At 37.6% G+C, this 15,408-nt stretch overlaps 1 protein-coding gene across 2 annotated transcripts in view; it reads left to right on the top strand.

Moving 5' to 3' along the window:
- Window positions 1-15,408, top strand: part of cacna2d3a (calcium channel, voltage-dependent, alpha 2/delta subunit 3a) — a 149,889-nt gene that overhangs the window by 129,662 nt on the left and 4,819 nt on the right. For both annotated transcript variants that reach the window (XM_030138599.1, XM_030138598.1), the window contains 8 exons: window positions 2,297-2,358; window positions 3,952-3,996; window positions 4,091-4,153; window positions 5,018-5,088; window positions 7,854-7,929; window positions 8,060-8,112; window positions 9,485-9,540; window positions 11,785-11,899. In XM_030138599.1, the coding sequence (XP_029994459.1) occupies window positions 2,297-2,358; window positions 3,952-3,996; window positions 4,091-4,153; window positions 5,018-5,088; window positions 7,854-7,929; window positions 8,060-8,112; window positions 9,485-9,540; window positions 11,785-11,899 (541 nt within the window). The remainder of the gene's footprint in view (window positions 1-2,296; window positions 2,359-3,951; window positions 3,997-4,090; window positions 4,154-5,017; window positions 5,089-7,853; window positions 7,930-8,059; window positions 8,113-9,484; window positions 9,541-11,784; window positions 11,900-15,408) is intronic.

The raw sequence follows: 15,408 nt of genomic DNA, 5'->3' as shown, positions 1-15,408 counted from the left end.
TTAACCTCTAATAGCATTTTTAGACGGAAAGGCTCTAAATGAACCCTGTTAATAACCTCCACTAAGGAGGGAGTCCAATCACCTGCATCAGTTGGTCCTTTTGTTACCCTGTCAAAGAGATCAAATTTTGTGTTATTATTTGTGTGTATTTTGCACCTCCTTGGGTTTTTATTCTCACTTTGGCAGAAATCGTGTATTGCATCCTTCCTTTGTTGCCTTGTTTGTTACCTCTGCAAGGTATACTATGTTTGTCACCATGTGTTTGTCTTTTTTTTTTTTTACTTCTTGTTGCATGGCAAGGCATTTAATTGCATTGCACAGCTCTGAGGCCTTGGCAGAGGTATGCACTTATGGAATGGCATTCTAGTTAGTTTGTTGTTAAAGCTGATGGACCAAGGACAAACCCTGTAAATTTACAGACATGCACCTTCTACATGTCACGTACCAGATTTACTTCTGTTTTTATATTATTTTCCCCCTCAATCACAAGAGGGCGTACGTTCCTTTTTAACTGTTTTCCTGACAATTCCATATACCTGCCTTATCTTATTACGTATATTGATTTCTTTCTAAGTCAGTATTTCCTTGGTTGTTACAGCTTTTTTAGAGTAAATGATCCTGCATCTTTTATTGGCGTAATGATCTAGGTTCTCCCTGGTTTTATACCATGTGTGTTTCCATTGCTGTTGCCCAGCGTCTTAATTTAGCCTCTCCTCCTGGGTTTTCCATGTGGGTGTAGAAATGGTGGGCTGCTGAAAGGATCTGGCAAAGCTTATGACGGGATAATCTGCACCTGTTCCTCTGGGCGAGGGCTAAAACAGGCCACAGCAGCACCCCACTGCACTTAAACAATCACACAAACACATAATCACACTGAAAGAAGTGCAAAGCAAGGAAATATTTTTCTTGATGATAATGTTTCCCTTATGACGACATTCAGTTTCTGTTTTATTTTATGCAGATGTTGTAATTAAGTCTTACTGAACTGTTATTATTATTAGGCTATTATTATTATCATTATTATTATTAGTAGTAGTAGTAGTAGTAGTAATAGTAGAAGTACAAGTAGTGTTAGTATTAGTGTTGCTGTTGTGGTTATTATTATTGTTATTACTATTGTTTTTATTATTGCAAGTGTTGTTATATTAAATCCACAATACCCACTTATGCAGTTACTGAGCTGTGTAGCCTAAATTTTACAGTTTGTGCCACTAAAAGTGAAATTTTAAAATTTTGCTTTACACTGTTTAATATTCCATCAGTGCTGCCCTCTTCATATTCTTTTTGCACTCCCATGTTTGTAAACTTATTTCACAGTAGTGTCATGAATGCAACAAAATGTAATTTCTACGTTCCCCAGTGTTTCAAGCAGCATTTTTCTATTGAGTAGATATACTTTCTTCCTGGTGTGTATGTAATAGCAGCACAAAACAGTATTATGACTATGATAATTATGAACAAATACATTAAATTCACAGGTTTTCCTTTGCCCATTCTATGTAAATCTACTCTACTTTAATTTCTAACCTGTGAAGAACAACCAAATACTATATATCCTGATGTGTTCATTTTACTACCTGGAAGTTGTTCTGCATTTGAATGAGGTTCTAATTTTGTTTCTGGAAATACTTACAGACCCCTTAAGCTTAGCAAACTCCTGCTGAGACAGAGTTAGGGTCTTCTAAGTCTTAACAGCAGGGGGTAGTGGGAGAAGAGGATGATGAGACGTAGAGGGAAGCTAAAGCCTGTGGTTAATGTGTCAATCTTTTCTCAAAAAGCTGACGCATATAAATGTCAGAGACTGTTTTTTTCCAAGCACAAAATTCTGGTCAGATCTGTACGTTTAAGGACCTGCTGGGATGAAGCTTATGGAAGTGAGAGCAGCTCTGTGTACCAACTGTGGAAATGCCTTTTGGGATAACAACAGGGAGGCAGACTGAGGAGTGAGATGGATTTCATGTGGGCATGCAAAAAAAGTCTGGTTGAAACTGCGTTTTGAGTGTGGTTAGCTAGAACTGTGCACATGTGTGCAGATGCATTACGACACACACCCCACACATTTAGTCTGACTGACACATGTATGATTGCATTTGCCCTTTTGACCCACTTTGTCTAGAGGGGGTTTGCTGCTTCGTACACATTTGTGTGCCTTCTCCCTCTGTTATTAAATGCTGGTCTGTGGCATTTTTTAAATATGACAGATCCCGCCTGTAGGGTTATATTAGTGACAAAAAAAAAAAAAAGACCATGCACACTTACACATGATGATGACTATGATATGTTATCTATCTTGCAGCTGTCGGCATCCAGATGAAACTGGAGTTCTTTCAGAAGAAGTTCTGGACAGCCAGCAGACAGGTGCATAAACATACACAACACACATCTGTACCTTCAGTGACATTTGACTGTACTCATCCCTGCAGAGGTGTCAGAAGTATTCCCATTCATTCCTCAGGTAGAAGTATAGATACTAGGGTTTGAAAAGACTTCTGTAGAAGTTGAAGTATCAACTCAAGCTTTTTACTCAAGTAAAAGTGTAAAAGTACTGGTTTCAAAACTACTTAAAGTATAAAAGTAAATTTAAGGGGAAAAAACTGCCATTAGGACAAAAGCTTAGGCGGTGCCACAGGGGCCTATAGTGCACTACCCCACCTCCCCAAAAAAACATTTTTCTAAAGGCCATAATGACTGTAATGTTCTATTAAAATATTAATGTTGAAACATTTGGGATGCACTAGGCCACCTGTTTCAGATGCACATATGAACACAGTTTAGTCCAAGGCAGATGTATTAACCCTTTCATGCACGAATTATTAGAACCTTAATCAAAATTTTTTCCTGAGTGTTTTTATTCCTCTTTAGGCATGAAAAAAACAATGCGATTAAAAATTTTCTTCTGAAAAATAAATAATAATAATTAAAAAAAAAAAATAACAATAATAATTTTAAAAAAATTTAAAAATACATAAAAAAAATAATTAAAAAAATGAAAAAAAAAAAAAAATCTTATGAACCTATTTTTCATGAAGTTGCAAAAATGTCCACTCAGCTGGACACCACACGTTTAATTTTTGACACAGAAATATGTATTTACTGATAAATTGTGTGAAAACTATGGGGAGGGCTTGTGATTCTGGGGCTTTATGCTCAGGAGAGATCTACATAATGTTACCAATTCATGCCAGAAAAGATATGTAGTGTCTTAAAACTTTAATAAAGATATGTGTAAAAAAAAAAAAATGAACAATGAAAAGAACAATAAAATCCATGAATATACAAGAGAACAGCTGTAGAATAGCTGTCCACTGTAGTGACCAGTGTGCATGAAAGGGTTAAAGAACCATATATGTGCACTACTGAGCATTAACATGTTTACGGAGCAGAAGATATGATGACAAGTTGCATATAAGTATTGGAATGGTGCAAAAATTCAGGTACCAACCAACAGGATGTCGGAATGGTATATGTTTATACTTCTCATCTAACCACAATCCAATTCACTCTATCCAGATGGCTCCATTTATCTGGATAGATTTTTTTTTTTGTTTGAATGATGATAAGCTGGAATGAAATAGGAGTAACAAGGTTATTTTTAAATTGTGAGGAGTAGACAGTACAGATAATTGCGTGAAAATGTAAGGAGTAGAAGTAAAACATTCTTCAGAGTAAGAATTACTCCATAAAGTATAGATAACCAAAATTTCTACTTAAGTAAGGTAACAAAGTATTTGTACTTTGTTACTTGACATCTCTGCATCCCTTTGATATTTAATGATTCAACAAAATGTTTGACATGTAAATATCACCATTTCATTTACTATCAAGAAGATTTGAACGATTGGTAGGAACATTAAAGGATATCAGCTACCATCTATCATCTGGACCAAACAGCCTGAATATGTGATGTGACACCCATATGTGCTGACACTGTGAATCTCTCTTATACTCAAGTGTGCAGCTCTAGATGGGAAGTGCTCCATAAGCTGTGATGATGAGGTCGGTCAGCCTTCATTTTCTCAATTAATCATCCAATAATTCTCTCTTTTTTTTCTGCATATAAGTGATTTAAGACAATATTTCCATTTAACAGAACATTAACTGCTACCTCATCGACAATAACGGCTTCATTCTGGTTGCAGAGGACTATACTCTGGTAAGATATTCACAAACACACCGACACTAGACACAACAGAGACAGTCACATCACAGTGTCACATTTCCAGAGTCTGTATTTATGATGTTTTTCATGCCTGCTCTGCCTCGGAGTTATAATACAGATGCAGAAGTCATTTAATCCAACTAAAATGTAGACATCCCAGTGAGATTTTTTTCCAAATTATGAGGAGACAGTAATGAATTTGAGTACTCCAGAGCTGAGAATAATTTTAATTTTTAACTTTGATACTCATTTCTTTGTTACGTAACAGTTTTTCACATGCAAGTTGTTGCTTCGACTGCTCTCAAGGAGACTTGGTGCTGGCCTCAACATATACTCTGTGCTTAGTTGTCACCAGACATGCTGTCACTCTGGCTTTGGCTCATCTAGAAGCCAGTCCGCTGGCAGTCATTGGCCTTCTCTTGTATGTTCTTTTCATACGTCTCTCACTTTTTGGCTTGTATCTTTTATTTGATCTTAATTTGGCTGTGACAGAGCACCCAGGGTTACGCTTGTCACATTATTTCATCTCATCTTTGTCAGGCATGAAAATATTGCATGCTACTAAAGGTGTGTGGGATAGAAAATCAAGCTCTCCATGTCATTTCCGGCTCTTCTTGTGTAGCTCCTAACTGCCTTCATAAGAATTTGAATATGAAACTCAGCTCAGTTAAATTTAAAGATGGGGTAGATGTCGCTTTTGTGAGCGGCGAGACTGTTGTATATGTGTTTGTTAAACGACAACAGTTTAAGTTTCTGTATGATACTCCGTCTTTAGTACTGTCCCCAAAAAGGCAGTAAATGCAGCATGTCTTCTTTTATTAAAGAAAACGTCTTTTTTTTTTTTTTTTTTTTTTTCAGACAGGAAAATTTTTTGGAGAAGCAGAGGGAGCTGTAATGAATAAGCTTCTGCAGATGGGCTCTTTCAAGAGGTAAGCATTTCAGAGTGTGTGTATGTGTGTGTGAGTGTGAGTGTGCACTTAAACATGCCAGCACAAGCGTATGTACGTTTGTGTGTGTGTGTGTGTGTATATGCAACTGAATATGTGTAAATGTATGTGCATAATATCAGACACACAAGCAGGCCACAGAATGAGAGCATGTCTCCCCTCGCGCTGACAGCTCTTGACTTGGCTGATCGTGTTGAGCTATTCATCGCTGAACCTTGACCCCTCGCTCAGCAGAGCTCTCCGTTAGGGGATTACAGCAAATCTTTTCCTGAAACGAAGGAATTAGGAGAAACTTGGAAGTCACACACACGTACTTACATTCACGCATACACTGCCTGTTGCAGCACACTGTCTCCTGGAAAATGCCAGGAGCAGTGGGTGGCAACTTTCTGCAATTAATTTGGAAATTTAACCCAGGAGGATAGCGCTCCCACTATTGCAGAACAGAAATGCAAAGTGACAGAAATAGACATTGGAGCTGACTGCAGAAACAAACTACAGTAGTAGCTGTAAGTATAAACCTGTAGAGAACTCACCTGCATATATAATATATAATAATATATACGTTTTGACTGCACAGAAGCTTACAGTTCCAGAGCTGCAGCTGCGCTTACCCAGAATTCAATTCTGCTGTCAGTGCATGGCTGAGGAGGACTTTGCTGTGATGTCTAAGTGTATAAAAATCATGGGTGACAAATGATCACACAGGCAGAAAACTACGCCTGTTTATCACAGGGATGAACCTCAAAAGATGACAGCGAATGGTTTACAGTCCCACTGGTAAAAACAAAGAGGCCTACAAATGCTTTCACTTTAATCTCAGATGATGAGGGATTGTTTAATATTGAAGACGACGTATGATAAATGAATAATGTGACTTGTGTCAGTGAAGTATTAGCATGATGAGTAATACAGCTTATAGATCTTAGCATTAATGAATCCAGTACGGTCTGTCTTAACCCAATGCCATCTGTAGAGAATTAATACGTAAAGACGACCCACTCTAGTGTTTGTCTTGATTAAAGACGTGACATGAGCCTTGATTTTTCTGTCAGCATCATAACGTCAGATGATGGCAAACGATGACAAATTATTTTGAGTGTTTATCTTTTTAAACATGCAACAAAAAGTTGGATTATTAGTGTTAATGAAAGCTAACAAAATAATGAAAAGTGTCAACAATTTTTTCAAGTGAATAGAAATAAAAACAACTCTATAACTAATTCTAATTGTAGAATTGTGACATTTGGTTAGAAAATGTACATCTTTTTTCATATACACTCAGTATTTTATGTGGATATGAAATTAACCTTACAATTTTATTTTTGCTTAGTTTAATTTAATTTTTTTTTTCTGTCTTGAGATCGTGTTACTCCTCTTTTCCTCAGTCCGGCACTCTTTATAATACCAAAAAACTGAAAATAACACTTGAAATTAAGCATTTTTTAAGAAATTTTAAAAATGTAATAAGCTAATTAGAATCAACCTGCAAGGTCTTATGTATTTTATTGTATTTTTTTGTAGTTTTGTTTGTTTGTTTTTCTCTCTTGTCTGCCCAGTTTACTCAATTCTGGTTGTATTTACTGTTACCATTATAATTATCACCATGTTTGTTACTGTTTGTATTGTTGATACTTTCTTGTGAGGGTCTTCGCCACCTTCTTCTCTCTTGCTGTCTCCCCTTCACCCCTCCCATGTCAGGTCCAGCATCAAAATGTGGTTCAACAAAACTCATAATAAACACAGTAGAATATCAAGGGGAGCTTCATATACTTTATGAAGTTTCCCTTGGCAAAGCAAATTTGTCCAGCACCAAAAGGCAGCCAGACTACCATTCTGCTGTTAGGATGCTGGACAAGACAAGTTTAAAAAAAAAAAAAAAAAAAGAATTAACCTGCAAGTGAGTTCAAACAAAATAATGCAAAACCTTCATAATGTTGATATGATGCTCCCACACTCATGAAATAATTGCACACTGATCCACACACACACATTCATGCTAATTCACACATATTACACCGGTCTAAGTTTGCTGCTAACGCTATTATGCGGCCTGGCTTAGTGCTAATTGGTTCCTGGCGGTGTGTCGGAGCTGTGTGTCACCGACACTGACTGAGGTTTGAACATGGCCCAGGGCTGCGGATAGACCAGGCCCACTCAGACATCACACACATGCCTGCGCACACATTCACACACAAGAATTGTCGAGCCCATCGGACCTGTCCACATGCGATGAGAAAGAGTGTCCAGTGTTTGTGCGTAAGTGTATACATGTGTGTTAGGAACCCGTTCAATAACCTCACCCAGACAGACCCGGACCTCACACCCTCAGGGTCTACTAAGCCCTTAAATCCAGTGATATCCCCCTCAATATCCCCAAATCATCTACACGCACACACCCACCTTCCTACATCACTTTGAGGAACCTCTTGGGAAGCTCTCGGCTTTCAGTTGCTTTCCTTTTCTCATTTTTGCCACATCCATCCAATATATTATCTGTAGGTAAAGCAGCAGAGGTGGGATCTTTCCTTCCTGCTCCCACACAGCAGTCCAACAGGCCCCGCAGGCATGTAATAGAGAGAATCAACACTTATATCTCCTCATCCAGCCTCTATCACCCTGACAAAAGCCTTACTTATGGAAAGTCAAATCTATAAAAATATTCTCTTACTGCGTCACTTCATCACTATTTTCTGCTGTCTGTGTCTCACCCTTTGTGTTTCTCTTTCCTGTTTTTTTCCTCTAAGGGTCACCCTGTATGACTACCAGGCTCTATGCTGGGTGTATTCAGAGAGCAGTGGCAGTGGACACACACTTTTGGATGTAAGTTGTGCATTTTTTCCCACACTGTTCGACCTGTCTATGTGCCGTCTGACGCAGTTCCCAGATAATACTCACATTATGCTTCTACTTTTCTCATTAACTGATGTGTTTTTCCTCTCTTTCTCTGTAGCCTTACTTTGCTTTCTTCTCTGCTGTTAAATGGATCCTAACAGAACTTGTCATGTAAGACTCAAGTCTGCGCTTTATGTGTGTTTCATCCCTAACAACATGTGCTCGCTGCATGCATAAGGTCTTTAGGGCTTGTATGGTGGCATTTCCAAATGAGTTAATTTTGTCTTTTTAATTCCATCCATATGTGTGCAGATGGTGCTTGTACATGTATATAGTTCAGATATTCCTGTGATGATGGCAGGTTGTGGTTTCAGAGTCTTTTTGGGTGGTCTGTTGTCACCCTAGAGCACAGGTGTCAAACATGCGGCCCGGGGGTCAGATCCGGCCTGCCAAAGGGTCCAGTCTGGCCCTTGGGATGAAATTGTGAAATGCTAAAATTCCACTAAAATATTAACAATCATTTTAGTTCAGGTTCCACATTCAGACCAGTTCAATCTCAAATGGGTCAGATCAGTAAAATACTACCCAATAACTTATGAATACTCATAACTCCAAATTTTTCTCTTTGTAAATGTAAATATTTTCATGTATTTACACTAAAACAAAGTATAATTTCCCCCCCAAAAAATGTGAACAACCTGAAATGCCTTTAGAGAAGTGCTATTTTAACAATATTCCACCTGTAAATAAATGTGTATTTGTAGACCTACTGTGATCTGTAAGTTATATATAATGTACTGTACATGTATAAATGATAAACTGAAGCATGATATTGTTAAAATTACACTTATTTTTTTCAGTTTGTTCATGTTATTCACATCTTTTGAAAGGATAGTTTGTAGATGTAAAGATTTTCATTTTACTTTTTTCACTCTAAAACATAGAGAAAAGTTTGGAGTTGACATTATTTATATATTATTATGTTATTATTTTACTTGTTCGGCCCACTGCAGATCAAATTCAGCTGAATGTGGCCCCTGAACTAAAATTAGTTTGACACCCCTGCTGTAGAGCATTATGGGTAAATTCACAATACAGTTAGTTAATATGACTGATATTTAATTATGTTGAATTAACACCGTATTATATGAAATGAGAATAATATGAATAAGGAGTATGTGAGCTACTAAAGAATAGATTTATGTTATGAGATTTTGGCTCAGTTTAATCACTTTTATTAAATAGAAAAACACAAGTTTCACCCTGCTGACTTACAATTAGGCATAGAACACACAGAAACAGCAGGCTTCAGCAGATTATTGTCTGAGTCGCACTGCATTGTATAGAAAAAAGATCCAGTGAATAACTTTGATTTAATGCTGTAAAAGCATCAAAACGAATCGAATGAATATAAACAATTATTCTTTATTTCCGCTGAAGTTTCCGCTGTGCATTCGAATGATTTTCACACTCTACAGAGCATTATGTGTGTGTTATATAAGCATATAAGTGCATTATAATGGTTCGATGTCTCCATGTTTAGATTCCTGGTTGAGTTCAACTTGTACAGCTGGTGGTACTCTGACCTCACTGCAAAAGGTAAAAATGCACTCACTGGAAAGCTGCTGGTTTGTCTCTGTATGAGCATTCAAATGCATGCAAACGTATGCACAAAAGAGCACAGCTTGATATTTTTTAATCAAAAGTGTATGATTTCAGAAACACACATTTCTGCAGATTCCCAATACTCAAATGGCTCATTGTTGTACATTTTTGGAAGTAAGAGTTTTTTCACAGACATCAGCTATGAATAAAAATGTGTTTCATCAAAGCTATAAAAAGAACAGCTCAGCAGCCGTTACAGGTTTTGAAAATGTGATAATGATAATGTCTTTAAAAATACAAATAGAGCTAAAATGTGGCTTTGTTTTCCATTAGAAGGTTAAATATCACCAGAAAGACTATGTTTTTTTTTTTTGTTTGTTTTTTTTTAAATCCAAGAAACGTAAGAAGAAAAGAAGAAAAACAATGGGCAGATAAAGAAAAAACAGACAGAACTTCCTTTTAAAGTTTGTGTTTTTCTTTTCTCTTTTATTTTTCTGACTTTAAAAACTTGTTAAAAATGCCCTTCCTTTCACAGAGCAAACATGAAAATTAAGCAAATTTTAGGTTTTGATCATTAAAAGAATGTTATCCTTTTATATTTATCCTATCCATCCAACATGTCATTTAAAAAAGATAACAATTGTAACCATATTTGCGTACCGAATAAACAAGCAGTGTCCTCAGCAGTGACCTGTCTTCATCTTTGCCATCTCCCCTTCATTTCCTCTCAGTCTGAGTCAGTGTGACCACTGGAAAAACAGAATAAAGAGGCACAATCCAAAACCTAAATGTAAAAATGGCAGAACATAAGATTGCCTGAAGTGACCTCAGTGTTACACAGTGTGTGTCTGTCTGCACACACACTTGCATTTGTTTGTGTGTCCAGAGGGGTTATACTTGATGGTTTTATGATCTGCAAGGATGTGTGTCATATTGGTAGTGGTGGGAAGCAATATCCGCTTTGTAACAAGAGAAAAAAGCCCCCCCTCTGTCTTGCTTTACACTCACTCTATCTCTCCTTCTCTAGTTTTATGTCTTTTCTTTTCTTTTTTGCTCACTTTACACACACACACATACTCATATTATTCCTGCCAAGTTATGAACACCATGATGCCTGATGCTTTATGGAGTGTTGAATACTGTTTGCCTGTCTGAAATTTAAGACTCTATAAGCAGCATCATATTGTAGTATTAATTTTAGCCAAAACTAATATGAAAATATTTCAGTGAATTAGAGAGTTACAGTGAAGGACCACAAAATGGAAGTCTATAAAATGCTTTCCTTGCACACGCTTATCCCAAATGAAGTGAGGCCGGGCACTGCTGCTCACCAAGCAGTCGAGACAATTTCACAGCTGGCTAACCTCAGGTCTTAGCAGCACTTTCTATATCTTTTTACAATAGAGACACAGGCCTGTGACACACAGCTAAAACACCCCAACTTAGCAGCCGGTAACCTAATCTACACAGCCTCTCAAGCTGAACTAATCCCAGACGTTTGTAGGCTTCGTTTCTTACAGGCATATAGTTTATATACAACTGTATATGTACGCACGTGCACACACACACACACACACATACATATACATACTTTCACACAATAATGCTGCTCTGCTGACACCCAGTAATTAAACCACTTCATTCGAATCAAACACATAATCCACCATCTTTAGAAATCTGTACGCGTTGTAGAAAAAATGTGTAGAGCACTCTGATAAAATGGGGCTTACAGAACTAAAACCATGTCTTTAGATGTATACGTTTAATATGCAAATGTGGATTATACCAGTCCTGCCTTTAATAAGCTGAGAGCCTTGAAAATATTGACCCAAATAGAAAAGTGCTTCCTCTTTCATCCTGCAGAATTGTCTCAAACCTCTGGGTGGCAGGAGAGTTCAAGCAATGTAGTGTGAATGGTTGGCCTAGATTAGCGCTGGAAATAAGTTGAGCAGGACAAGAAAGAGTTCTGGTTTAGAAGCGCTGCTCTCTTTCAAAACGTGTATATTTGCAAGGATGTGGTGTGTTTTAATGTTCTCTTGCAATTTATTTGCGTAACTTTTTAAATGACTTTGACTTGGAATTGGATAGTTCATGACTTTCTCACCAGTTCCCTTCCTGCCCTGTTATTCCTATGTTTTTCTTCATTTATTTTTCTCTTTCTTTGGCTTCTTCTTTTTTTTTTTGTTCCATTCTCTTTTCTGTCTTACTTTATTTCTTTCCTGTCTTTCTTTTCTCCAGCTCAGAGGATAGGCCGGTCCATGCAGGTACCATGTGATACAGAGTACCCAGCCTTCGTCTCCGAGAGGACCATCAAGGAGAACACAGGAAACACCGACTGTGACGGCTGCATTAAGTATGAGACGCACAGAAATGCACTGACGACACTTGAACTACAAAACAGATTAGAAATCAGCTAAGTTTTACAGTCCACACAGCAAGTTAACAATGCAGAATGAATTATCTTGTTAACTCTCATCTTGGCCAAAAATTTTTCGTCTGCATAATCCCTGATAATGACAAACACATTTAAATCATTTGTTGTCTGTTGAAAACACTTTTATCCCGGCAATCCATCAGAGACACACATGTAGACACATACAGACACTCACTCTCTCCTCAGGCAGTTTGAAATACGAGGCATTTAGAGATGAGGGAGAGAGGTGGAAAAAAAGGCTTCCTTTAAAAATGGGAAAATGAGTGTGGTCCCCATTAACAATTTGGGCTTTTCTGTCAGGCAATTGTGGGGTGTTCTCTGGATCCCTCCAATGGGCCCTTCATTGCTCCCAGCTGTGGAACTGCCAGGGAAGCTCAGAGTCCTGTGTGTGTGTATATATGTGTGCGTGTGTGTGTGTGTGTGTGTGCATATGAGTGTGTGTTTTTCTTGTGTGTCTGCGCCACAAGGTCAGCAGGGTAACCACTGCCCTGGGTGCCAGGAGTAAAATGCGGTTGGGGATACAGTCAGACCCAAACATATATACTGTACACACACATAATACACACACACATACACACACACAGAGCACCGTCGCACACACAGACTCACACATGACAGAGAGGAATGGCCTCATCTCCAATGATGACACCAGAACAGGGATTAGCTGCCGTGGCTCTGTGCTCAGAACAACATGTCGCCTTGGAATAAATCTTTTTTAAAGCACAATGAATTTGACAAAGTAAAATGGAGTTTTTATTTCGGTTATATGGAATTTTATAGCTCATATTAGTAATAGAGGATATTGGTGATAAACATCTGTTTCACGTTAGAGGCAGACTTAGGTCTTTCTCTCATATTTTCATTGGGACACGTGTGTGTGCTTTATGTTCGAGGAAATATACCCTAAGCTCTCAACTGCTAAAGCTCTCTTTACTGTATTTTGACTGTGTGTGTAATGTCAGTATTTGTATTTGTCCATTACTTCCCATTGGATGAAAAATAGAGAAGGAACACTAGAAACGTTGAAATCATATGATATTTTAAGTGGCTCTTTGAGATGATTTAACCTCTATTACTGCATTGGAGCTTTTGTAGAGTGTAACATGAGATTTAGGACGAAGTGTGTGTCATGTCTCTAACCAGTGAAGGTCTTTGTGGAGACTATTAGCAACAATACTTGTGGCCATATATCCTACCCCTTCACATGCTCCTTTTGTTTCTCTCAAACATCCCAGATGAGCCATACCCCAAAAAGACAGAGAGGTTCAAAGCTGCATTGAACTGCAGCCCCAGTTCTGCAGCCAGACACTGACTCATGGTTTTATTTGATGGATATTCTTTATATACATTAACACTAACATATATATTGCTCCTCATTATGATAGATTTGTAGTAGTTGTATTAGTTCATTTATCAAATAAAATTCATAAATTGTTTCACCAGAAAATGAACATAAACATAAAATTATAATAGAAATATGTTTTTTAAATATATTCTAAAATACATAGAAACACAGATATAACAGTGTCAGTGTAAATTAATATTTTAAAGCACTTTACATGTCAGTGTTTATACTAGCAATGTACATTTAATGTCACATTGAAGATACCAAATTACCCAAAATGCTTCATTTTAGAATACATTTTCAACCAACTTTCTGTCCAACTTCATCATTTTTGGCAGATTATAAAATGGCAGTTTTTCATCCACTGTATGTTAATGATTTGGGGGGGTTTTATTCTTGTTTTTTTACTGTTCTGTTGCTTCTTGTTGCGCACACAGCCTGTTAAAGGTTATATCTAAAATCTTGGCATAAAGTTTCAAAAAATGTTTTTGCCAGATTCTCTAATAGAACCATGAAAAACGTGTGAAAAAGCTTAAAAATAAATTACTGGAATAGTGGTGCGGGTTTTGTTTTTTTTTTCTGCAAAAGTAATAGGAGAAATGGAAATAAAATGACAGCACTGCTCTGAAAACATGCCAGTCTGTTTGTTGAGATTTTATTGGAGTAATTTCAACTCATTGAATTAGTAATTGTTAAATTGCACACAGTAATTACTGGTCAAATTTCCTAACTCTGATGGCAGATGTCTCTGAAAACCATACTATCCTTGAAGTTATGGTTATGGTTAAGTTATGCAAGGATTAAATCACTGGAAAAATGTGAACATTCTCAAGAGGACACACAAATATATTACATTTACTCAAAACTGAGCACAGAATAGGTTTAACCATGAAAGGTACTAAAAATTTGCTACGGTTCTGCATCAGAAACAAAGCATGCAAACTTTATAAAGTATACTGTGGATCCCTGTTATGTTAGTGTAGCCCTAAAATGTCTAACTTTATCTTCAACACAACTGTCACTAGAAAGATAAAGTATTTTTCCTCACGATCAAGAAGTGTTGATAAGCAGGCCCAATTTCTTTTAGTTTCAGCTGCAGTTTGTTTGATTCATTTTGTCAGAACTTTGAGAAGAGATCTGTTCTGTCACGGTGTCTTTATGTTTTCCTGTTTTCCTGCAGTACATCAGCTTATCTAGCTCTCAGTGTCTTTTCTTTGACAGCTTTGTCTTTTCTGTAGGTCTTCATGTCAGTCAAACAGTCACATGTTTCTCCCTATCGTTCTCTATCATTCGTAGACATACAAAATGTATTATCTGACATTTCTGTGGTCCATTTTTCTTTTGCCAACATTGTGGTCCCAGTTGTTGCCAACATTAAAAAAAAGTCCAGTCTTTCCTGTCAGAGTATTTGTGTAAGTATACCTTTATGTATCTGTGCATACTGTACACATCCTTCTGTGTGTGGTAGTGTGTATATGCCTGCATTCATATGCGGTGCACTGCTGCCTTTCCCAGCACTGGGTATGTTCAAGGCCAGCAGCTGGGCTGTCAGGATGTGTTTAGGTCTTTCCTCCAAGAACACTTGCTCTGCTTTCTATCAGCAGGCAGAGCTCGGCCGGCCTGGCGCTGTGCAGGGGTGAGCACGGATTATTAAATATCAGCAGATCCTAATTTATCCTGATTGGGACTGGCTTGGTCTATTTGCTGGGCTGGTTTGGTGGGGTTTGGTTGGTCATGGTGGGATAACTGCATTAGTGTGTGGTGGATTGGTGCTACTCAGGGATTGTATGCTGTTTGTGGTCAGACTAAATTGGTCATGGTATTGAATTAGAATAGATGGAGATATTCCTGTAGATACTTGGTCCGGTGTAATCTCTCAGGTCTCTCCTTTTCTGACTTACTCCCTGCTTTCCCTCACAAGTTAAGAAAATTATATGTGTGTGTATTTTGCATCGGTGTGTTCACTCAGTCACATATGCATGTTTTCATACGTGTCTGATAAATGCTTCTCAGTGAACTCGATAAATCACACAGCTGCAGCCGTAGAGTGGGAGTGAAGCAACAGATAAAGAAAGAAAGGGTG

Source organism: Sphaeramia orbicularis, chromosome 7 (assembly GCF_902148855.1).
Source record: "Sphaeramia orbicularis chromosome 7, fSphaOr1.1, whole genome shotgun sequence".
Classification (NCBI taxonomy): domain Eukaryota; kingdom Metazoa; phylum Chordata; class Actinopteri; order Kurtiformes; family Apogonidae; genus Sphaeramia; species Sphaeramia orbicularis.
Note: the sequence above shows the minus strand (reverse complement) of the source record. Positions and strands in the feature narration are given on the sequence as shown.